Raw genomic sequence first — 26,020 nt, 5'->3', positions numbered from 1 at the left:
ATTTTAGAAAATACCAAATACTTTCTAATTCAAAATACAGAGGAAATTTTGTACAGTTTATGCTTTAAAATACTACTAGTACGTGCTTCAAACTGGAATAACTCTAGAAGATTAACATGCCCAACCCACAAATGACATATAGGCTCACATTACCACTGTACATTTTCTTATGATATTTAATTACAGATAATTTTCTGAATCTTCTCTAAAAACGTTTTTCATAACCTCTATAATCAAGGAAAAATGCATTTTTTAAAAAGGCAGAGGAGAATGAAGTAGGACTGATATTCATTTACACACAAATTACTTTATATCACTTGGAATAAGATTTTTTGACATATTATTAAACCTAAATAAGCCTAGTATGAGTTATGTTTTCTCCCTCAAAAAAAATGTAAAGCCTTCCCATCCAGCTCTCCATGGAGTTCCTATTTTCAAACCTGCAAATGAGAAAGTACTAAGCAAATTCAAAGGTAAGCATCTAAAAAGTATGGGGCAGGAAGGGAAGAAAGAGAAGGGGGAAAAGGGGGGGAACTAACTACCTTTAATGCAGCCTTTACTCAAATTCAGAAAGAATTTTACTTACATCATATTTACTACATGTGTATATAGCCCTACTAAGTTTCTTTTCTTCAAGCTCCCCTCCCAGCCTCCAAGGACATGTGTTAAGGACAACCTTTCTTTCCAAGCATATCACCACCCCCCAATCCCTTTCTTACCTGCATTACAGATGAAAAGGCTTTTTTTTCTCCTACAGTCTCTAGTGCTTTGTAGGTGGCACATAAGTAGAGAAGTTTAACTTCATCTTTTGCAGATGAGCTAAATTTGCTAAAAATCCACTTGAAGATCTTCTCAGCCTCATAGCTCAAAGAAGCACAAAGAAGGCCAAGACAGCAAGCTCCTTCCTGTCTCAACTCCTGAAGCAATTTGCTACTGTTTATTTTAATGCAAACAAAACAAAACACACAAAAAGCTTAAGCTTTCAAAGATGACAAGAATGACATATCTTACAAAAGAACGCCTTCAATAAATTTTTTAAAACTTCTATTCAAACTACATTAAAGGTTTAGATTTTATTCACTTTAAATATTCTCTATCCTCTCTATCCTGCAGTATACCAAAGTACCTTTGTTAGAGACTGAGCTTTCTTTTATAGAATCAAGTACTTACGAACAGTGAGGAAAGCCTAGTAAATACTAAAATTCATGCTTCAAATTTCATCTCAAACTTCATTAAATATTTCACAGAAAAAGGGCAGCAACAAATGACCAGATAAAACACTATAAATATATACTATGTAATGTTCAATATGTAAGAGCTATAAAATAGGAAATTATAATAGTTAAATATAACAAACTTAAAAAAATAACATTCATTAAGTATAATAAGTAACTATATAAAATAAAACACACATAAAGTAGTAGGCTTGTGATCTGTCGAGATGAATTTTGGGGTGCTTTCCAACACCACAATGTTCTCGAAATCACCATACATATAAATGACTGCTTACCTTTGGAGAAACCCAGTAGCCCAGACTAGATGTTTTGAATCCACTGTTGCCCAAAAAAGGAAGATTCTTTTCACTTCTACTCTAAGTAATTTCAAAATCTCTAGTTTACAAACATTAATTGCATTTATTCATGCATTCATTCATTAATGCCTGCATTAAAAGTTCATGTCAATGCTCTATGATTCAGTTACGTTGACAAATTTTTTAAAAATGGTTTTCCCTTTCAAGGATTCCATTTGTATTCAATGGTTCTTGACATATAAATACTTTAACACAGATAGATGACAAAAAAAACCCAGTGGTGGTGCAATGGATAAAGTATCGCTGGTTCGAAACCGAGGTCACCAGTTCTGAGCACGGGCTTGTCACCATGGGGTTGCTGGCTTGAGTGGAGGAATCATCCACATGATCCCAAAGCTCGCCAGCTTAAGCCCAAAGGTCGATGGCTTGAACAAGGGGACACTGGCTTGGCACTGGTCGAGGCATGTATGAGAGGCAATCAATCTACAACTAGTGTAAAAGCCGCTACAAACTTATACTTTCCACTTTCTCTCTCCCTTCCTGTCTCTCTCAAAACAAACAAACAAAAAGATATTAAATAAAAGTTCATAAATAAAATCAATGGGTATATCTTATTTTTAATAATTTCTAAAAAGATATCTTACAGTTCTTAAAGTGTAACCATTATTACTTACCTTTCATTAAGCACATCATGTACAGCAGTCAAGATATTATCCAACTGTTTAACTAGTACCTTTAAAAAAGGAACATTTATAAAAACTTCAAATTCTTATACTCTTAAAAACACTGTGTACTTTTTCATGTCCCCCTTGAAATTATAACTGGACACCTTACTATTCTTTGTATTTCCAGTCCCCAATTAGCATATATCAGCAGTATTTCCTTTTAGAGTATGAAAACTATCCATACAAAACAAAGCCATGGCCCTGGCAGGCTGGCTCAGTGGACAGAGTATCGGCTCAGCAAGTGGACATCTCAGGTTTGATCACTGGTCAGGGCACACATGAGAAGCAATAATCTGCTCTATTCCCCTCCCGCTCTCACAGCCAATGGGGCTCTGTTGGTTCCAGCATCAACCCTGGCCGCTGAGGATAGCTCAGTTGAGTCTAGCACAGGCCCCAGACAGAGGATCCTGAGTGGAGCCCGGTCTGGGCACATGCAGGAGTCTATCTCCCCTCCTCTCACTTAAAAAACAAACAAACAAAAACAGAGCCATGCCTGACCAGGCGGTGGCACAGTGGATACAGCGTCGGACTGGGATGCGGAGGACCCAGATTCGAGGCCCCAACGTCACCAGCTTGAGCGCAGACTCATCTGGCTTGAGCAAAAAGCTCACCAGCTTGGACCCAAGGTCGCTGGCTCAAGCAAGGTGTTACTCGGTCTGCTGTAGCCCCACGGTCAAGGCACTATGAGAAAGCAATCAATGAACAACTAAGATGTCGCAACAAAAAACTGACGACTGATGCTTCTCATCTCTCTCCGTTCCTGTCTGTCTGACCCTATCTATCCCTCTCTCTGATTCTCTCTCTGTCCCTGTAAAAAATAAAAAATAAAAAATTTTTAAAAGGATGAAAAAAAAGACATTAAAAAAAAAAGGGCCCTGGCCGGTTGGCTCAGCGGTAGAGCGTCAGCCTGGTGTGCAGGAGTCCCCGGGTTCGATTCCCGGCTAGGGCACACAGGAGAAGCACCCATCTGCTTCTCCACCCCTCCCCCTCTCCTTCCTCTCTGTCTCTCTCTTCCCCTCCCGCAGCCAAGGCTCCATTGGAGCAAAGATGGCCCGGGCGCTGGGGATGGCTCTGTGGCCTCTGCGTCAGGCGCTAGAATGGCTCTGGATGCAACAGAGCAAAGCCCCAGAGGGGCAGAGCATCGCCCCCTGGTGGGCATGCCAGGTGGATCCCGGTCGGGCGCATGCGGGAGTCTGTCTGACTGTCTCTCCCCGTTTCCAGCTTCAGAAAAATGAAAAAAAAAAAAAAAAAAAAAAAAAGAGCCTTAATCATCAGTGGAAATAATTAACTCAAAAAGCTTGTTTAGCCCTGGCCGGTTGGCTCAGCGGTAGAGCGTCGGCCTAGCGTGCGGAGGACCCGGGTTCGATTCCCGGCCAGGGCACACAGGAGAAGCGCCCATTTGCTTCTTCATCCCTCCGCCGCGCTTTCCTCTCTGTCTCTCTCTTCCCCTCCCGCAGCCAAGGCTCCATTGGAGCAAAGATGGCCCGGGCGCTGGGGATGGCTCTGTGGCCTCTGCCTCAGGTGCTAGAGTGGCTCTGGTCGCAACATGGCGACACCCAGGATGGGCAGAGCATCGCCCCCTGGTGGGCAGAGCGTCGCCCCTGGTGGGCGTGCCGGGTGGATCCTGGTCGGGCGCATGCGGGAGTCTGTCTGACTGTCTCTCCCTGTTTCCAGCTTCAGAAAAGTGAAAAAAAAAAAAAAAAAAAAAAAGCTTGTTTAATTTATTGAGATGCATTTTTTTAAAATGAATTGATGGAGACAGAAATGAGTACGTGATAAAACAATATGATAAAAATATTAATGACAGAATTACAAGATAGGTATACAATGTTCACTACAAAAATCCTTCAATTTTTGGTACATTTATAATTTTTCATAATAAAATTTGGGGTTGGGGGAGAAGCTTGCTTTAAACCAAATATGACTCACTGTACCATTTCTCATTAATTTCTCCTACTTCATATCAAATTATTAATTTAACATTAGGAGAATTACTTGGGGTAGAGAGAAATTGGTTACTGCTCCTGCACTGTGTTCTTGAAAAAGTTTACCCATTCATTTGGCCCTGGTCACCAGATGAAACTTACCCATGAACAAAATATGTAACCCCTACCCTAATTTCACATACAAAAAACAACAGATATTCTGTCTTAAAACACACAAAAAAAATCTGAGGACAACATAATACATGTGTTAAAAGCACTTTATGGCTCTGGCCGGTTGGCTCAGCAATAGAACATTGGCCTGGCATGTGGAAGTTTAGGGTTCAATTCCCAGTCTGGGCACACAGAAGCGCCCATCTGCTTCTCCACCTCTCTCCCTCTCACTTTTCTCTCTCTCTTTCACTTTTCTTCCCTTCCCTCTCCCCTTCTCTCCTGCAGCCATGGCTCAATTGAAGGGAGTTGGCCCTAGGCACTGAAGATGACTCCATGGCCTCACCTTAGGCACTAGAATAGCTCGGTTACTGAGCAACAGAGCAGCCGTCCCAGATAGGCAGAGCATCTCCCCCTAATCGGCTTGCTGGGTGGAACCAAATTAGGGCATATGCAGGAATCTGTCTCTGTTTCCCTGCCTCTCACCCTCACTTTAAAATAAAATAAAAAAAAGCAGCACTTTATTGCAGAAGGCACCACTATAAATCCAAGAACAGTAGACAAATTATACATTAGGGGCATTAAATTCTAGATCATCATAATATAGGCCAAATTAACATGGAATAAGGAACCTCCGTTACTTTTCCTTAGAAGCAAACCTTGTTCCCTTCTTAAACCCCTCCAAATATCATTACTCGGTTTATTATGGAAACATAAAAATTATCAACATTTCCAAACACACTTACCAGCTTATTTTCTGGTTGCTGAATAAATTCCTTCAACTGCTTTACAGTAGCCAGTCTTCGGTCTCTGTCGTCTTCCCGGGTGATCCTCCGAAGAAGATTTGACAGTCGAGACTCATCAGAATAAGACATCGATCGCTCTTGGAATATAAACATTGTGTTATCCATTAAGCATAGAAACCTTATAACTCAAATATTTAAATAAAAAATCATAGTCCATTGGACAATAAAAGCTCAATGAATACGGATCCCATCACACTTTTGTTCATCACTATAAACCAGGGGTCGGGAGCCTTTTTGACTGAGAAAGCCATGGACACCACATATTTTAAAATGTAATTCCCTAAGAGCCATACAACGACCCATGTACATTACGCATTATCCAATAAAAATTTGGTGTTGTCCCAGAGGACACCTGTGATTGGCTCCAGCCACCCGCAACCATGAACATGAGTGGTAGGAAATGAATGGATTGCAATACATGGGAATGTTTTATATTTTTAACATTATTATTTTTTTTATAAAAGATTTGTCTGTGAGACAGATACAGCTATCAAAAGAGCTACATCTGGCTCGCGAGCCATAGGTTCCTGACCCCTGCTATAAACCAAGCCCCAGCAGACTGTTGGGCACAGACCCTCAGGAAAGGATAAACCTAAGTAAATACCACATTCCAAAAAGTTAATTGAGAGAGAAAAAAAGAAAGGCTCAGAAATTATTTTCTTCAGATCTGTATCAAACTGTTTTCAACACCCAAGTAAAAAGCATGGGTATAGCTAAAAGACTTCTATAAGTTAAGGGTAGTCTCAGTCAGGGAGAAGCAAGCTGTATACTTCTATTTCTCACCACATATCCCCCTGGGTGGCTTAAAGCCTCTTGTTCATATTACCATCATCTTCCTACCACAAAGTTTTGGTGACTTGAAATCACATTCACTACCACCTACTATGTGCAAGGTATGCTGCCATTCAGAAAGTGGTAAATCAGAACTTTTCTACCCTTTATTTTTTAATGACAACAAGCAGGAATGCTCAAACAATACTTGACCATAAATGAAAATACAGTTAAGTACTAAAATTTTCTTTTAAAGTTTTTAGCTGTGCTACTTATTATAATATCCAATATACGTTAACAAACCACATCAGAGGGTCTGAGTTTTGTTTCTATCTAAGGCAAAAAAGAAAACTAACAATAAAAGAAATGACAACATAAAAGAGAAGGAATAAGAATTTTTGAAATCCCTAGCCCATTGAGTATTTCAGGAAGAATGAATACTGAGTATATCACTAGGAGACCAGGCTGGAAACCTAGGCTCTATTTACTATTCTTCCCCTAGAAAACAGCACAATTCTGAGCCTGTGAGGAGGAATATTGGACTAAATTAGCATTAGAGTCACTTCCCCCTCAAAGTGAGAAGTGGGGGTGGCAGACAGAATCCCACATGCGCTCGATTGGGATCTACCCGGCATGCCCACCAGGGCCAATGCTTGGCCCATCTGGGGTATTGTTCTGTTGCAACCTGAGCCATTCTAGCACCTGAGGTAGAGGCCATGGAGCCATCCTCAGTGCCCGAGCCAACTTTGCTCCCCTGGAGCCTTGGCTGCAGGAGGGGAAGAGAGAGACAGAGAGGAAGGAGAGGGGGAAGGATAGAGAAGCAGATGGGCGCTTCTCCTGTGTGCCCTGGCCAGGAATCGAGCCCAGGACTTCCACACGCTGGGCTGACGATCTACCTAAGCCAACCGGCCAGGGCCTAGTCACTTTTTAACTTCTATCACACATAAGTCTAATTCGAACACTATTAAGAAGCAGTAAAGCCTCTGATTTAGCATTCCAGTTCCAAAAATTTATCCCCCCAAAATCATTTTTAAAAGCTCTATATGTCAAAAAAGCTATATACACAGACATGTTTACAGAACACATACCCCATGGAAAAACTAAATGCCCAAAGAGTAACTATAAATCAGAAATCTTGATTTCACACAAATTTTACAAAATAAATTTCTTTTTAAGAAAAAAATAATCACTGCCTCTAAATTCTGAATTTTCAGGACCCTTTTCCTATACACTGAGGCTTATGTTACAAGGCAGAAAGTGGCATCAGTCTATTTAACTTCAGAAAGCATCCACTCCATATACACCCACAGCTCCCACAGGCATTAAGGTCAAAGGACTTGCTGCAGTAAGAGCCCAGTATACATTCAGTAACCACAATAATCAGGAAAATCTTTTAAATTTTTACCCAGTCTTCTAATCTTATTGTAACATAATTCTCTTCTAAAAAGTATTAAAACCTTTCTCGTAAAAATTTACTCTTAAGAAATAATTCATTGGAAAAGGAATGCAAAAAAAAAAATTTACCACTTGCATGTTTTCTCAACTCAGAATAAACTAATCAACTTTCACATGTGCAAGACATTAGTAAGAATAAGGTGTCCAGGAAAAGAGGAGATACAGGTCTTTGAGAAGGCATATGCGTTGGGTCCCCACCTACCCAGTCTTACCCTGTGATTTCCTCATGTCTTTGATGGCTAATGCACGATTGCCATGCTGAACACTGGTGAACTCAGGGCTGGTCACATTGTTAACCCTCAGCTCTTGCCCCAACGACTTCCGACCATAAGTATTTTCCCCAGATCCTCCATTGACACTGTAACCACCTAAAACAGCAACATTTGCATTATTTTAATAAAAGCTCTGTGTTTCACTCAATGAATACCTGAAAGTTCAGGATCTTATTACCCAATTCTACAGCTCAGCCAGCCTTTGCTTCTCCTACCTGTCCTTGCACTGCCTGCCTTGACATCATTTTGATTTCATTTTAATGTCTTCAATGAAAGATAAGAGAAATAAAAACTAAAGTCGGATTTACTTTTTAAAATTTCTGGGAAGTCTAGAAGAGAGATGGTAATCAAGAGAGACTTCAGTTTTAATGACATTATATTTTTCTTTTCTGGCAAGAAAACTGCATTTTTGTATCATATGTATGTAAAGAATATTTTAATTTTAAAAAATTAAGGGAGTAAACTTAAGAAGTTCAATAATCTCATTTACATATTAAGACACACACACTATATACACACTACGTGTGTCTGTGTATTTTTTAGTGAGAGACAGAGAGACAGAAAGGGACAAACAGGAGAGATGAGAAGCATCAATTCTTCATTGTGGCACCTTACGTTTTTCACTGATTGCTTTCTCATGTGTGCCTTGACTGGGGGCTCAAGCAGAGCAAGTGACCCCTTGTTCAAGCCAGTGACCTTAGGCCTCAAGCCTATGTCTATGATCTCGTGCTCAAGCCAGCAACCTCAGGGTTTCAAACCTGGGTCCTCAGCATCCCAGGCTGACGCTCAATCCACTGCACCACCACCTGATCAGGCATATATGTATTTTTTAAACCACACAGTTCTAAATACAGGGTTTCTTTCCTCTGCACTATGGTGTGTTGCCTATTATAAACTGCTGTTTACTCTAACATTTTATATAAATATAAAATAGTTCTATTTTAAGCATATAGAAGATGTGGAAGAGAAGGAAAGGAGGAGAGATAGATAGGTTAAAAAACAAAATAATATGCCTCTACCAATAAGAAAATATATACCCTTTTCGTCATTCTGTATGTCAGCGTGGACTCGGGTATCATCGTGCCTTTGCCGCGACACCACAGCTGAATTTGAAGGTTGCAGTCCATAAGAGGAAGACCCACCCCTATCTCTGGATGAAGAATACTTTAAATTATCTGGGTCGGCTGATGCACTATCAGTTCTGTAAAGAGAAAAGAGTATAAGATTAGAACTTTAAATGAACATTTTAATAGCCTAAATCAGCAATTTTAAACCAGTGTGCTGCAAGAATTTTTAAATCACACAATACCTGACTATTTAGGTAGGGGCACTGACCTCTTTTCCCTTAGACTGTCAAATAAAAAAAAAGGCAACATCTAACACAACAACCATCGGTATGAATGAATTAAAGTTACATCTATTTTTTTTTTTTGGTCAGGTTAGCAAAAAAATGTGTATTTTTTGGTGTGTTGCAGAATTTTAGTAATTAGTTTGTGTGCCATGAGATGAAAATGTTAAAATTGCTGGCCTAAATCATAAATCTTTGTTTTATACAAGCCTCTCTCTTCTTTCCGCCTTTTTATTTTTTGAAATCATTACTATTATAAATAAGCATTCCAATGTCTAGTAAGTCTCAACTGAGAAGGGGTTGTCAAAGGATGAAATGCCAGTTTTCCAGTCCCTTCTGCTACTCTTCTAAGGACCCATTCAGAAATATGAATAACTACAAGGATTAAGATTCCCAACTCGCCCTGGCCGGTTGGCTCAGCGGTAGAGCGTCGGCCTAGCGTGCGGAGGACCCGGGTTCGATTCCCGGCCAGGGCACACAGGAGAAGCGCCCATTTGCTTCTCCACCCCTCCGCCGCGCCTTCCTCTCTGTCTCTCTCTTCCCCTCCCGCAGCCAAGGCTCCATTGGAGCAAAGATGGCCCGGGCACTGGGGATGGCTCTGTGGCCTCTGCCTCAGGCGCTAGAGTAGCTCTGGTCGCAACATGGCGACCCCCAGGATGGGCAGAGCATCGCCCCCTGGTGGGCGTGCCGGGTGGATCCCGTTCGGGCGCATGCGGGAGTCTGTCTGACTGTCTCTCCCTGTTTCCAGCTTCAGAAAAATGCAAAAAAAAAAAGATTCCCAACTCATTACACTGTGCAAAAGACTTGACTGATTTAAGCACTGGAAGTCCATGTCCTAGGAACTCTCTCAATCCTAGGCAAACTGAGACATCTGGTTACCCTGATTCAGGATTCTCTTCATATGATTTGATAAAAGTAGTTCTTCCTCACAGGAGAGGTTTAATCAGGGGAAAAATTAATCTTCCCAGTTGTAAAAAACACTAGCAATATATCTGGAAGGGGCAATGTGTTTCCAAATTATTTTTAAAGTGCTGCCTCATGGCAATGTAGCATTCTCCCCATCATCTGAATTCATAACTTGATTATTTGATGGAAAATAAATTATAGAACATTTAAAAGCAAGCTCAGTGGTAGATAAGAAAAGAACACATTAGTCGCAAAGTAAGATTATGTTAATGAACTGCAATACTGAAGACTTCACTGAAGATGCCTTAACTATAAAAAATATCTATTAAAATTCTAAAAAGTGAGGAAAATGAAAGATACCAGGAATCCAATAAAGCTAAATTTGAGGGTTGCAATCATAATCTATTTTAAAAATCAGGCATTATATAAAATAATCTCAGATACTAGGATATTAACAAATGAGGGGTACAGTTTCAGGGTAAAATGTTTCTATATCCTAAGATCAGTTCTATGCCTCCATGTCCTCATCAGTAAGATAGGGGCTGAGTTTCATAATTTCTCATGAGCCTTATTCTACCATCAATTATACAGTATCAAGAAATAAGACAGCACTACATACTATATGGCAGCAGATAAATAAATAAAAAGTTCCTTCCCTACTGATGTTTCTTCTGAGAGAAACAACCTTTTGAAAACTAAATCACTTTTATGATACTGAAAACACTTTCTGAACTCATAATTACTTGAAAAAGTTAAGAACACTGGCAAGAGCAGAAACTATTCTTTAACCTGCTATACCTCTACCCCACTTATAAAAAAGACTGCAGTGTTTGTAAATATATTTCATTTAGATTATCATTCTTTCATTGTCCTCACCCACAAAGATACTAAACATGAAACTTTGCATAGGTTCAATCAGTCAGACACCCTGATCTGTACTTCTATAACCACTGTTAATATAGAATACAAACAACAGGTCCAATTAAACCTGGACACGTAAGTGGCACAAGTCTAAATTATTCCTAAAGGCTTTCAATTTGAAATTTGATAAAATTCCGTAACCCTAGCATACTAAAACAACTAAGACTTCATAATGGACTATCTTCTTCAAACATACAAGGTGCGCTAATTGGTAAACAAAGCTCAGTCCTTTCAACATATGGGAAAATAAAATCTATGGAATTTCAAGAAAAATGTATGAGGATATTTCCTTTCTAAGTATATGAGTATGTCTATGAACATTTAAGTATCTTTAACACTAAACATAGCATGAGAACTTTTAAAAAGTAATGCAAAAACATTTCTCATGCATCTAAAAATAGCACATTAAATGTTTACCTAGAAGACAAAGTTTTAAGTATGTGAATAAATTGAATCATTGAAAAATCTAAAAAAAAAAAAATGTTTACTATAATAATAATCCATAATATACCACTAATTTCTGAAAGGAAATTGAAAAATAAAAGAAAGCATAAGAGTTCTTCTGACAGGTTCTGAACTTTCTGTATGTATGGCATCTAATACAACCTGGGAAAGTAAGCTTTTAGGAAATGAATAAATAATTCTGAAACACCTGGATAACTGAAGTATACCCGTGTTTAAATGTCTGATTATCCTGTTTTCATTATGTTTATGTATCACATGTATTTCCATTATTATTATTAAAGAATTAAATATTTGTATTGTCTTCTGGTAGCATAGCAACAAACATAAGGCAACAGAGAATGCAGGTTTAAAAAAATATCTAGGCCCTGGCCGGTTGGCTCGGTGGTAGAGCGTCAGCCTGGCGTGCAGGAGTCCCAGGTTCGATTCCCGGCCAGGGCACACAGGAGAAGCACCCATCTGCTTCTCCACCCCTCCCCCTCTCCTTCCTCTCTCTCTCTCTTCCCCTTCCGCAGCCAAGGCTCCACTGGAGCAAAAGTTTGCCCAGGCGCTGAGGATGGCTCTGTGGCCTCTGCCTCAGGCGCTAGAATGGCTCTGATTGAGGCAGAGTGATACTCCAGATGGGCAAGAGCATCGCCCCCTGGTGGGCATGCTGAGTGGATTCCGGTCTGGCGCATGCGGGAATCTGTCTGACTGCCTCCCCGTTTCCAACTTCAGAAAAATGCAAAAAAAAAAAAAAAAAAATCTCTCTCTCTGGGCTTGCCTGACCTGTGGTGGCACAGTGAATAAAATGTTGACCTGGAATGCTGAGGTTTGCCAGTTCAATCCCTGGCAGCTTCCCTGGTCAAGGCATATATGGGAGTTAATGCTTTCTGCCCCACCCCCATCCCTCTCTCCTTCTCCCCCTCCTCCTCTCTCAAATGAATTAAAAAAAAAAAAAAACCCCAAAAAACAAAAACTGGGCTTGCCTGACCTGTGGTGGCACAGTGGATAAAGTGTCGACCTAGAATGCTGAGGTTCACGGTTCGAAACACTGGCCTTGCACCATCAAGTTGCTTGCACGAACGAGAAGCAGCTACTATGCGTTGATGCTTCCTGCTCCTCCCCATGCCTTTCTCTCTCTAACCTCTAAAAATCAATAAATAAAATCTTTAAAAAAATTGTTCCAGACAGAAAAGATATGGGCTCAAACCCCAGTTTCAGCACTGAAAAGGTACATGTTACTTTGCACAAGGTTCTTCATCTCCAAGCCTCAGGTGTCTCTTGCATAAAATGGAGATAACACCTACTTAAGGCTTAAAGAAGATAATGGATTCTTAAGAAATACTTTGTTTACAGAGTACGCTCAATGATTATGGCCATATACTAAATAAACTCAAGGTTTCAAGGCTAACAAGTTCTTATGCTGAATACTGTATATAGCAGCTGATTTTAAGTTCTTCATTGAAGGAATTAAGCTATCTACTGCTACCAACAAATGTATTTCTAACTAGCAAATACTGATTTCAAACTAAACTGGGGGGGGGGGGGGTGTAAAAAAAGTGAATTCCTAGAAAGACAGGTTATGAAACTTCCATGAATTATGACCACCAAGATTTTTTCCCCAGATTTTGGGGTTTTGGAAATATAACCAATAAATTCATTAGGGTAGAACCACTATCTCAGAACTGTCTAATAACTTCCTAATTGCCAAGTTCTTTTAATACTAACTGATTAAAACATTTCCAACCAGAACTCAAATTACTGGTATTCTGACCCAAAGCACAAAATGGTTCAGCATTGACACAAAATCTGTTTTATATCTAGATTGCTTAGGTCTCAAAAAAAAAGTATCAGGCTATAATTACCAACAAGATCATCCCAGTCCAATAAACAGAAATCTGTTAACAAACAGAAATGAGTACTTAAAATGAGGCAATCAAAAGCACAAAATAGAAAATGCAGATCTGAACTCAAAGAAGCAGGTGTAAATGTTAAGCTAGTTATAAAAGCCTGAAAAAGCTGTATCATCTGCCAGAATTAGTGTCTCAATTTAGTGATAAAAGAAATTTATTTGTTAAGATTAAGAACCCCAGAATAAGGATTCAAAAATACCTTCACAGCCCCTTTAATACTCTAAAAATATTATGAAGAGAGAGAAAAAAAGAAATGCATAAATTTCCCCAAAATGTTTAATTAAACTGAAGGTAAAGCCTGATGTACATGCCACACGAGAGGTAAGTTTCTAAAGCTCATACCTCAAAAATCGCATACTGTATAATATGGAGCCTTTGTGATGTTTTGCATCAAGTCAATCTGTAAGACAGTAGTTACAATTATTAGTGAAGGCAGTGGATTAAAACATTTGTGTTCAAACATGAAGCAAATATCATTCATGGGTTAGGTGCTTTTAGTCAAACTATGGCCCTTTTCTAGGTTTCATATGCTGAAGCAAAAATTGAAACAGAAAGCCACTCTATGCCTTAGGATAGAAGCTTAGGGTGGCAACCAAAAAAAAATTTTTTTTAAACACATAATTTAAATGTTTGAATATAACAGACAAATCACATGCAAATATATTTACCACTCATTTTAGTGACCTATGCTCAGCATACACAGAAAATGTAACAAATCTGAGAGGTCATATAATTTTGAATGACACAAATCCTTAGGCCTTTCATCAACAATCTACCATGTGTCAGAGGAAACTATCTCCTGGCTAAATGCGGTCTTGTGGTCTAGTTATTGAAAGCATTATAAACAATAACAAAAAAGAAAAGAAAAAAAAAGCCACTCTGAAAGTATGAAGTCAGGGAATTCCCTATCAGGAAGCATTTCTACAAAGCACCCCAAAATGACTTGATGCAAACACAACACCTGGTGGTGCCATGAGAATAAGCATATTATTTCCAGTTGTTTTTAAGTAGGCTTATTAAGAAATTTTGCTCTCACAGTGAGATCTAATTTGTAATGGTATCAACCAGGAAATGAGATTTGCACTAAAGCCAATGAGGTGGGAATACATTTAGTCACTAAAGCAATGGCACTTGAAGGTAATGTCACTGTCATAAAACAGTTGTAGGATATGCTGTTTTTCATAACAAGTTAATACCACTTGGAAATAATTTACCGTTTTTAGAAATAAATTCAAGGTTATTATCCCTTTGATGTCTCACTCACCTGGATTCAGACTTGCTTTCATAAGGGATAAGAAAAAAGCTAAAACTATGTGTAACCTTAGGCTTTGTGTATCACATCACTTTCACATTAAAAACACTGCTCTAAAATGAGTCTAAGGCCAAAAATTTCATTTGGAAGACTCAGGGACTTCATTATTATACAAAATTCTTCTCACAAGAGAAAATAGTAAGTTCAAATTTAATGAAACAATGAATCATCATGACAAAGTTACAAAGTGAGTTTACATCGCTTTGCAATATTAAAATAGTAAGTTTAAATAATTCTTGATAAGACATTCTTAAGTATTGTGTATAATATTGATCTATTTATGGATTCTTTGTTACCAATTTTTAAAAAATATTTTAATTGATTTTAGAGAGAGGAAAAGGGAGAGAGAGAAACATCACTTTGCTGTTCCATATATTTAGGAATTCACTGGTTGACTATGTGCCCTGACCAGAGATCGAAACCACAACCCTGATATATCAGGATGACACTCTAGCCAACTGAACTGCTCGGTCAGGGCCACCGATTTTTAATCATTACTCAAACTCTCAACTGTAGACTCAAATATAAAAATATATTTAACTATTATAAAATGGTAAGAATTTTACCTTTCCCAAAGAGAAGTCTACTCTTTATCCTGGGCTCCTGGAAGGTAATCTCTAAATTCTTGGAACGTCATGCCTAATAAGAGTGTTGTTATTCACCAGGGGTTTAGAGATCACACCAGGAAGTATAACAATGTGATGATTTATGGTACGGGATTACAGTCACATGAATTACCTCAATCGCCAGAAGGGCTGGAGACTAAGTTCCACAATGGAGGCAGCCAATTATGGAGCCCCAATAAAAATTCTGGACACCAAAGCTGGAATGACCTTCCACGGGTGGTAATACTTCATTTGTATTGTCACATCAACACCAGGAAAGTAATACTGTTCACAACCCCACAAGGAAAGAACTAGAAGCTACCACACTTGGAACTTTCCTGGACTTTGCCCTATGCACTTTTACCTTTGGCTGAATTTAATTGATATCCTTTAGCTGTAATAACTTGTAACCATAACAGATTTCAATGAGCTCTGTAAGTACTTCTGGTGAAGTTTCCTACCTAATAGTCTTGGGCATCCTCCAAACTTGCAACCGGCGTCAGAAGTAAAGGTAGTCTTATTGACCATGCCCCTCTAACTCTGCACCTATATTTAAAATCCCTGAATATAATCTAACTCAAAGTTTAAGACTGTAAATTTTGTTTTTAAATAACATCTTTTGCAAACATAATAAAGCACTAACTTTCAGTACAGAAAATCCTCACTTAACACTGTTGATTGGTTCTGCAATACAACATCTAACGAAACCTATTTTACCTAATTGAAATAATAGAGATATAAGATCCTATGGCATCTCATGGACATTATAACAAAACAGCACTATTCAAGGACCTGCTGTAGTTTATTTCCCTTCCAAGGACTCATATATACCCTTCTCTTGACAGACCCCTAATCAAATTAACCAGAAGGGAGACACAAAGCAAGTAACTGTAGGAAGGTACTCTTTCAGGTTTTAACCTTTGTTTTGTTTTTTTTCTTATGAAGCTGGAAACAGGGAGAGACAGTCAGATAGACTCCCGCATGCGCCCGACTGGGATCCACCCAGCAAGCCCACCAGGGGCGATGCTCTGCCCCTCCGGGGAGTCGCTCTGCCGCGACCAGAGCCACTCTAGAGCCTGGGGCAGAGGCCAAGGAGCCATCCCCAGCGCCCGGGGCCATCTTTGCTCCAATGGAGCCTTGGCTGCGGGAGGGGAAGAGAGAGACAGAGAGGAAGGAGGGGGGGGTGGAGAAGCAAATGGGCACCTCTCATATGTGCCCTGGCCGGGAATTAAACCTGGGTCCCCCGCACGCCAGGCCGATGCTCTACCGCTGAGCCAACCGGCCAGGGCCTAACCTTTGTTTTATGTACAAAATTACCTTTAGTAAAACAGGTGGTGAACAAATCACTCTCATGTAGTTCTCAGAACTGGATCTTCAATGCTGTCCATGCTTCCCTAGCCAGGGGTCTTACCTTTCCAAAACATCTTTCAAACTTTCTACACCTTCTTCCTTTCACTACCAATGGATGACCTTACAGATCCCTGCTTCACTAGAAAACTCCTGGGTAAACAAGCCATTCATTCTATAACACTCTCAATCAGAATCAATAATTTTGAGCTCCTACCAATTCTTGTAGGCAACTTTAGCCAAGCAGTTTACATACATTTATTGTCATTTAATCTTTAACATCATCCTGTCAGTTACCATTTTACAGATAAGACAACCAAGGTTCTATAACTGACCTAAGCTGCACAGCTTATAAAAGGCAGAGCAAGAACTCAAACTCAATTCTAACTTTAGAATTCTTCAACACTCCACCACTGCTTGCCAACTTCTTTCCAACAAGTCCAAAAATTCATCTACAACTGTACACACAGCCTTTCCATCACCCTCACATAATGGAGCAAAGTAAACCTCACTCATATCTACTCTAACCCTCTGGATCCAGACATTCACGATCCAGACATTCACCCTATCTCCTCTTCTTTAGCAAGAGACAGACAGGAAGACGAGAAGCATCAATTCTTCATTACAGAACCTTTGTTGTTCATTGATTGCTTTCTCATACATGCCTTGACCAGGAGACTCCAGTGATCCCTTGCTCAAGCCGGCGACCTCAAGGTTTTGAACCTGGGTTCTCAGAGTCCCAGGCCAACGCTCTATCCACTGCACCACTATCTTGTCAGGCATTCCCCTAATCTTCTGAGGTATAGACCCCTCCTTTCCTCCTGCTCATCTCAGGAACATATAAGCACTCTTAAGTCTTTCCTTTAAAAAGTAACAAAAAAAAAATCCACATCTTAACTCTCTTTCTCCTTCTAAACACCTAAACTCTTCACAGGCAAACCTCTTGAGAAAATTTATCTTCCTTGCCTTCACTTTTCAACAAACTGTAATCTGGGGTCCACCATCAGCACCCCACTGAAACTGATCCTACCAAAGTAGGAACTTCCACTCACAGTATACTTGTCTCTAAAATTCCATATGCACTTTTCAGTTTACCTTGCTGTGTCCCAGTGACTTGCTTCAGACAACTGTCTATTCACACTCTTTCTCAAAACCACTGTAGTATTTTTAGGAACTTAAAAAATATATTTTTTAAGAGAGAGACAGGAAGAGGAGAGAGACAAGCATCAACTTGTAGTTGCTTCACCTCAGTTGCTTATTTATTTAGAGAGAGACAAAGATAGACAGGGATGGACAAACGGACGGGATGAACAGACAGGAAGGGAGAGAGATGAGAAGCATCAACTCGTTGTTGTGGCACCTTAGTTGTTCATTGATTGCTTTCTCATACATGCCTTGACCAGGGGCTCCACCTGAGCCAGTGATCCCTTGCTCAAGCCAGCGACCTTAGGTTCAAGCCAGAGACCTTGGGTTTCAAGTCATGTCTATGATCCCACACTCAAGCCAGCAACCCCATGCTCAAGCTGGTGAGCCCACTTTCAAGCCAGAGACCTTGGCTTTCAAACCTAGGTCCTCAACATTCCAGGTCAATGTCCTATCCACTGTACCACCGCCTGGTCAGGCACCTTAGCTGTTCATTGATTGCTTCTCATATGTGCCTTGACCAGGAGCCCAAGCTAAGTCAATGACCCTTTGCTCAAGCCAGTGACCTTGGGGTTCAAGCTAGCAACCTTGTGATCATGTCAATGATCCTGTACTCCAGCCCACGAGTTTTGGGCCCTCAGGGGTTTTGGGCCCTCAGCATTTGGGCCTTGCTCAATTCACTGCACCACTACCAGTCGGGGTAGTAACTTTAATTCCAGTGACTCTACTTTTTCCCAATCCAAGTACTTTCTTTCTTCTTTACTTCTTTAAAAAGCATAGATTTTACCTGACCAGTGGTGTCGCAGTGGATAGAGTGCTGACCTGGGACACTAAGGATACACTGGGACACTTGGATTCAAAACTCCAAGGTCGCTAGCTTGAGTGTGGGCTCATGTGGCTTGAGCACAGGCTTACCAGCTTGAGCCCAAAGATCACTGGCTTGAGGAAAGAAGGAGGGTCCCTATATCAGCTTGAGTCACTGTCACCCCTTCCTCCACCATCAAGGCACATATGAGAAGCAATCAAAAACTACAAGTGTCAGCCCTGGCTGGTTGGCTCAGTGGTAGAGCGTCAGCCTGGCATGCAGGAGTCCCGGGTTCGATTCCCGGCCAGGGCACACAGGAGAAGCGCCCATCTGCTTCTCCACCCCTCCCCCTCTCCTTCCTCTCTGTCTCTCTCTTCCCCTCCCGTAGCCAAAGCTCCACTGGAGCAAAGCTGGCCCGGGCGCTGAGGATGGCTCTGTGGCCTCTGCCTCAGGCGCTAGAATGGCTCTGGTTACAACAGAGCGACACCCCAGATGGGCAGAGCATCACCCCCTGGTGAGCGTGCCAGGTGGATCCCGGTCAGGCACATACGGAGTCTGTCTGACTGCCTCCCTGTTTCCAACTTCAGAAAAATACAAAAAAAAAATAAATTTCTTTTTAATTCAATTGATCCATTTCATTGTAAAGAAATTTGAAATCACTTAGGAAAAGGTAAAGAAGAGATATTGCTTCAAATCCCACCACCCATGGATAACCCATGTTAACATGTGGGTGGCATTCTTCCAGAGTATCCCTGGGAGAAACTTACGGTTGCACAGAGTTGGGACCATGGATGTTGCTATGAACCTACTTTTGTCTCCCAACAATATGCCACTTAATTTCTGCATCATAATTAAACATTCTCCTATTGCTGAGTAAAAACAAAACAAAAAACACTAAAAGTGACACAACTACAAGTTGATGCTTCTCATCTCTCTCCCTTCCTGTCTCTGTCTCTCAGAAAAAAAAAAAAAAAAGCTTAGATTTCATGGTCTATCATTTCATTTAACAATCTTGCCAATCCCCTAAACATCCCTTAATATTTTCCTCACACCAATCTGGTAACACTCAACCATGAATAAACCCAATTATCAATTATCCATCATCCATCAGTTAAGTACTACATTCCAATTCCTCTGATGTTCATCTCAATTAGATAGATGCATTATCGAGATTGGCCCTATTTTCTTCAGAATCCAAAATAGTCTTCTAACTTCCCCCCTCAAACACTCACACAAACACTCTCACATTCTCACTTTTACCAAGAAAAAAACACACAAAAAAACCCTACCATAATAAACCTGTGCCCAATTCTAGAGGTCTTGATTAGATTTTTATCTACTTCTCTACCTCTTATCTTTTCAAATACTTTCTCCTGTACAATCTGCCTTTCACATCAAACTAAATTCTCTCCTTACATATGTAAAATTTTCTGTCTCCCTTTTAAAAATACAAAAACATTAAAAACATACACACACAAAAAAAACTTCATCAATCCCACATATCCCTCCACCACACAATCTGCCTTCATTTTTTGCAGTCAAACTAGGTGTGGCTCTTGTGTGACCTGGTGGTGGCACAGGGGATAGAGCAGCGATCTAGGACACTGAGTACCTAGGTTTGAAATCCCAAGGTAGCTGGCTTGAGCATGGGATCAGACGTGACTCCATGGTTGCTGGCTTGAGCCCAAGGTCTCTGGCTTGAGCAAGGGGACACTGACTGAGCTGGAGCCCCACGATCAAGGTACATATGAAAGAGCAATCAATGAACAACTAAAGTACCACAACTACAAATTGATTCTTCTCATCTCTCTCCCTTCCTGTCTCTCACTAAAAAATAAAAAAAAGAAAGAAAGTTGCTATCCACTCCCATTCTTCGCTTCTACTAGCTCCTCAATCCACAGTGATCCACCTTCTTCTAATCCAGGAGTCGGGAACCTTTTTGGCTGAGAGAGCCATGAACACCACATATTTTAAAATGTAATTCCATGAGAGTCATACAACGACCCGTGTACGTTATGCATTATCCAATAAAAATTTGGTGTTGTCCCGGAGGTCAGCTGTGATTGGCTCCAGCCACTTGCAACTATGAACATGAGTGGTAGGAAATGAATGGGTTGTAATACATGAGAATGTTTTATATTTTTAAAGTTATTTTTATTAAAGATTTGTCTGAGAGCCAGATGCAGCCATCAAAAGAGCCACATCTGGCTCACGAGCCATAGGTTCCTGACCCCGGTTCTAATCCATCACTTTTGGCAAAATCAACTATGACCTCCAGGTTGCTAAATTTGAGATAGAGTTCATGCTTCATCTTACTCATCCTCTCAACAGCTCTTACAGTGCTGATGAGTAGGTTTCAGCAGGTTGTGACCTGCATAAAGGTGTTTTACAAAGGAATGAGGTGGGCTTCTAAAAATTCTTACAGGCCCTGGCTGGTTGGCTCAGTGGTAGAGCATTGGCCCAGCGTGTGGATGTCCTGAGTTTGATTCCCGGTCAGGGCACACAGGAGAAGCCACCATCTGCTTCTCCACCCCTCCCCCACACCCAGCCGCATCCAAGGCTCCACTGCAGCAAGCTGGCCAGGGCGCTGAGGATGGCACCATGGCCTTGCCTTGGGGCAGGGGCTCCCAAACTTTTTACACAGGGGGCCAGTTCACTGTCCCTCAGACAGTTGGAGGGCCAGACTATAAAAAAAACTATGAACAAATCCCTATGCACACTGCACATATCTTATTTTAAAGTAAAAAAACAAAACGGGAACAAATACAATATTTAAAATAAAGAACAAGTAAACTTAAATCAACAAACTGACCAGTATTTCAATGGGAACTATGGGCCTGTTTTTGGCTAATGAGATGGTCAATGTGCTCCTCTCACTGACCACCAATGAAAGAGGTGCCTCTTCCGTAAGTACAGCGGGGGCCAGATAAATGGCCTCAGGGGGTCACAGTTTGGGGACCCCTGCCTTAGGGGCTTAAATGGCTTCAGCTACAACAAAGCATCGCCCCCTAGTGGGCTTGCCGGGTGGATCCCAGTCGGGCACATGCGGAAGTCTGTCTCTTTGCCTCCTCTCTTCTCATTTAAGAAAAATACAAAAATAAAATAAAAATTCTTATAATAACCCTCAGTGCTCAGATCCTGAGAATTTAATGTAACTGATTCTTCCCTTCCTTTGGCTTATGAGATGTTATACTCTGTATTTCTTCCCATCTCTCTGGTTCTAACACTAATCTTGGAGTTTCTCTACTCATCTCCCTTTATACTTGCCCTCAATGTAGGTTATTTATCACCTCATGACAGTAGTTATTTATCACCTCCATATATTCTATCAACTCCCTAAATGAGGGCTCCATCATAGAAGTCTACTCTGAGGTCCAGACATATATATCCAACTGCTTTTTTTTAAATGATCTAATCTTCTTTCTAATGCCTCAAAAACAACTCGCTCCCTTCCTCCAAGAATCCTCATTTTAATAAACAGTACAATTATCAGCTATTTCCTAGTAAATGGCACTAACTAGGATCAGTCAGACATGTGTCCCATCACTATCCCATCTCTTCTCCACATAGTATTATAAAATATAAATCTGATGTCCTCCCACTGCCTTTATCCTATGGAACTCACTTCTCTTTTCAGGTAAGTCTCTACCACCAACCCCTTTACAACTCCATACCCCATTAGCCTAATCTTTCAGTGCCATGAAGATAATTACCTTGCTCATTACCTGTTTGCCTGGAACAGCCTTGTCCTCATCCCTTGCCAACCCTAGCTAATTTCTCTTTTATCCTTCAGCTATCCTTTGGAAAGTTTCTGATTCCCCTGGAACTGGCTTAGGAGTGCCTGCTATACACCCATGCTACCAGAGAACCTAACATTTTCTTAGCTCTCACACCATTTGAAAAGCTTATTTAGCCTGACCAGGCAGTAGCACAGTGGATAGAGCGTCGGACTGGGATGCAGAGGACCCAGGTTCCAGACCCCGAGGTCGCCAGCTTGAGAGCGGGCTCATCTGGTTTGAGCAAAAGCTCACCAGCTTGGACCCAAGGTCGCTGGCTCGAGCAAGGGGTTACTCGATCTGCTGTAGCCCCACGATCAAGGCACATATGAGAAAGCAATCAATGAACAATTAAAGTGCCACATCAAAAAACAGGATGATTGATGCTTTTCATCTCTCTCCGTTCCTGTCTGTCTGTCCCCATCTATCCCTCTGACTCTTTCGCTGTCTCTGTTAAAAAAGAAAAGCTTATTTAACAGTGTTCTTCCAAGAAACTGTAAAATCAGACGGGCAGGGGCCTTTCAGTCTTGCTTATCACTGTATCCCTGATTGCCTAGGTGGCGTATAAATTATGGTACTTGATGACTAAATGATTGCCTATTTTCATAACTGAGGCCTTTCTCTTGCAGTCCCCTTAACCTAACTTTTCTTCAAGATTCAACCTGCAATCCACACATCTATTCTAAAATGTTTTATTAAAATGAACAATATTTATACCTGACCAAGTGGTGGCACAATAGACAGAGTGTCAGCCTGGGGTGCTAAGGACCCAGGTTCAAAACCCCGAGGTCACGGGCTTGAGCAAGGGATCACCGGCTCAGCTGGAGCCCCCTAGTCAAGGCATGTATGAAAAAGCAATCAATGAACAACTAAGGTGCCACAACTATGAGTGGAAGCTTCTCACTTCCTGTCTCTCTTCTCTAAAATTAAATTTTTTAAAAAATAGTTTTTCTTGATCATTTACTATAACAAGGACATTGATTAGGAGTTAATGACTCTAAAAGGAAGACTAAGATGGTTCCAACACTCTATAAATTTAAAATCCAAAAAGAAAAAAGCTGTTTATTGATATAAGTTCCAATTAGGAGTATAAAAAAATGCTGTGGTTTTAGGAATAAAAGCCAATCATTCAGCTCATCCTTCAGACTCTTATAGTAATCAAAAAGCATGTACTTTACTAGTTATATACTAGCTTTAATTTGCTTAGTAGTTTGAGATGCTAGTACATACTGAAGGCACAGGGGCACTAACTTACACTTTCGCTGGGAAAAGAGGACAGTGGTTGCTGTGTGCAGAGGGGAGGGCAATGACTTAGAAGATGACTATTATCATTGTTTAAATTAAGTAAATATTTTGTCTTCTAAGAGTTACATAACTACAACTTCGTCTATGCATATGATCTTAAGAATAACTCTTCTAAACACAAAAAATAAGCCAGAAATAAAAAGGGCTGGCTTCAGCAATATATTTAAATTCTCGATTTACTCAAAATGCATTTTCAAAATCTTATTTTTGGCCCTGGCCAGTTGGCTCAGTGGTAGAGCGTCAGCCTGGCGTGCAGAGGTCCCGGGTTCGATTCCAGGCCAGGGCACACACGAGAGGCGCCCATCTGCTTCTCCACCCCTCCCCTCTCATTCCTCTCTGTCTCTCACTTCCCCTCCCACAGCGAGGCTCCATGGAGCAAAGATGGCCTGGGCGCTGGGGATGGTTCCTTGGCCTCTGCCCCAGGCGCTAGTGTGGCTCTGGTCGCAAGAGAGTGACGCCCCCTGGTGGGAGTGCCGGGTGGATCCCGGTCAGGCGCATGCGGGAGTCTGTCTGACTGTCTCTCCCCGTTTCCAGCTTCAGAAAAATACAAAAAAATAAAAAATTTAAAAAATCTTATTTTTGTGCATCAAAGGACATTATCAAGAGATTGAAGTCTGACCAGGCGGTGGCGCAGTGGATAGAGCATCAGACTGGGATGCAGAGGACCCAGGTTTGAGATACCGAGGTCGCCAGCTTGAGTGCGGGCTCATATGGTTTGAGCTAGGCTCACCAGTTTGAGCTCAAGGTCACTGCCTCGAGCAAGGGGCTACTCGGTCTGCTGTAGCTCCCTGGTCAAGGCACTTATGAGAATTCAATGAATGAATAACTATGGAGACGCAAGAAGAATTGGTGTTTCTCATCTCTCTCCCTTCCTGTCTGTCTGTCCCTATCTGCCCTCTCTCTGACTCTGTCTCTGCCACAAAAAAAAAAGAGATTGAAGACAACTCACAAATCAGACTAAATATTTGCAAATCATGTATTATATCGTAAGAACCTAGTATCCACAATATATAAAGAACTACCAGAATTCAATAAAAAAGACAGACAAACCTATCTAAAAATGGGCAAAAAATGTGAACAGAAATATTCCAAAGATATATAAAAGGCTAATAAGTCCATGAAAAAGATGCTCAACTTTATCAGTGACTAGGGAAATGCAAATCAAAAACACAATGATAAGCCACACCCACTAGAATAGCCATAATTTTCTTTAAAAGTGGAAAACTTAAAAATGAAAATGGAAAATAGCTAGTGTCGTGAGAATATGGAGAAACTGGAACCCTTATATGTTACTGTTGGGAATGTAAAATGATACAATCACTCTAGAAAAGTCTGACAGTTCCTCAGAAAGCAATGCTCAAAAAAACTGAAAACAGGTATGCAAAGAAAAACTTTTATGACTAACCAATAGTGGGGCAGTGGAAAGAGCACAGACCTGGGACACTGAGGACCCAGTTCAAAACCCGGAAGTCGCCGCTTGAGTGCAGGCTCACCAGCTTGAGCACAGGGCCACTAGCTTGAGCATGAGATCATAGACATGATCCCATGGGTTGCTGGCTTGAGCAAGGGGTCACTGGCTCAGCTTGAGTTCCCCACCCCCACCTCATCAAGGCACATCTGAGAAGCAATCAATGAACAACTAAAGTGACGCAGCGAGTTGATGCCTCTTATTTCTCTCTCTTCCTGTCTCTCTGCCTCTCTTCGTGCAAAAAGAAAAAAAAACCTAGATGCAAATGTCTCCGCAATACTATTCACAATATCCAAAAGATGAACGAAAGTGACATACCTATACAATGGGATATTATTCAACCATAAAAAGAAATGAAGTACTGACATCTGCTACAAAATAGATGAACCTTGAAAAGATTATGCTAAGTGAGAGGCCAGACACAAAAGGCTACTTACTGTATGATTCCATTTATATGAAATATGCACAACAGGCAAAACCATAGCAAAAGTAGGTTTGTGGTTGCCAGGGGTGCAGGAAGAGGGGAGCATGCAGGGTGACTGCTTAATGGGTATAGGCTTCCCACTTAGAAGGATGGAAAGTTCTGGAACTATAGTAGATACTGGTGATGGTTGCACAAAATCATAAATGTACTTAACACTAAACTGTAAAATAGTATATTTTATATTCACATTTTACCACAATTTAAAGAACTTTACTTATGATACTTTTGAAAAGATAAAATTACAGGAAAATAAAAGACCAGTAGTTACCAAGAGTTGGGAGAAGTTGAATACAAAGAGGCACAAAGAAATTCAGGGGAATGATGAACTATTCTGTACCTCAGCGACTTACAAACTTTTACTTCTCAAGGCACACATCAGCTCATTTCTAAAATTCTGCAGCACACCAAAAGAAATACATTTCTTGCTGTTATAAGAAAAAATGGTATAATTTTAATTCGTTCACACCAGAATTGTTGTTAGCTGTTGTCATTTTTTTATTTGACAATCTAAGGCAGGGATCCCCAAACTTTTTACACAGGGGGCCAGTTCACTGTCCCTCAGACCGCTGGAGGGCCGGACTACAAAAAAA

The 26,020-nt window shown here is 40.7% G+C and overlaps 1 protein-coding gene across 6 annotated transcripts in view; it reads right to left on the bottom strand.

The window, feature by feature from the left end:
- The window catches only part of SMG1 (SMG1 nonsense mediated mRNA decay associated PI3K related kinase), a 119,736-nt gene that overhangs the window by 71,946 nt on the left and 21,770 nt on the right, over positions 1-26,020 (bottom strand). For 3 of the 6 annotated variants that reach the window (XM_066274746.1, XM_066274745.1, XM_066274747.1), the window contains 6 exons: positions 13,528-13,585; positions 8,691-8,854; positions 7,594-7,749; positions 5,096-5,232; positions 2,206-2,264; positions 720-933 (listed from right to left, as the gene is read on the bottom strand). In XM_066274746.1, coding sequence (XP_066130843.1) covers positions 720-933; positions 2,206-2,264; positions 5,096-5,232; positions 7,594-7,749; positions 8,691-8,854; positions 13,528-13,541 — 744 coding nt within the window. In that variant the 5' untranslated portion in view covers positions 13,542-13,585. The remainder of the gene's footprint in view (positions 1-719; positions 934-2,205; positions 2,265-5,095; positions 5,233-7,593; positions 7,750-8,690; positions 8,855-13,527; positions 13,586-26,020) is intronic. The other 3 variants (XR_010731160.1, XM_066274742.1, XM_066274744.1) reach the window with 2 other exon arrangements.

This window comes from Saccopteryx bilineata, chromosome 4 (genome assembly GCF_036850765.1).
Source record: "Saccopteryx bilineata isolate mSacBil1 chromosome 4, mSacBil1_pri_phased_curated, whole genome shotgun sequence".
Classification (NCBI taxonomy): Eukaryota; Metazoa; Chordata; class Mammalia; order Chiroptera; family Emballonuridae; genus Saccopteryx; species Saccopteryx bilineata.
Note: the sequence above shows the minus strand (reverse complement) of the source record. Positions and strands in the feature narration are given on the sequence as shown.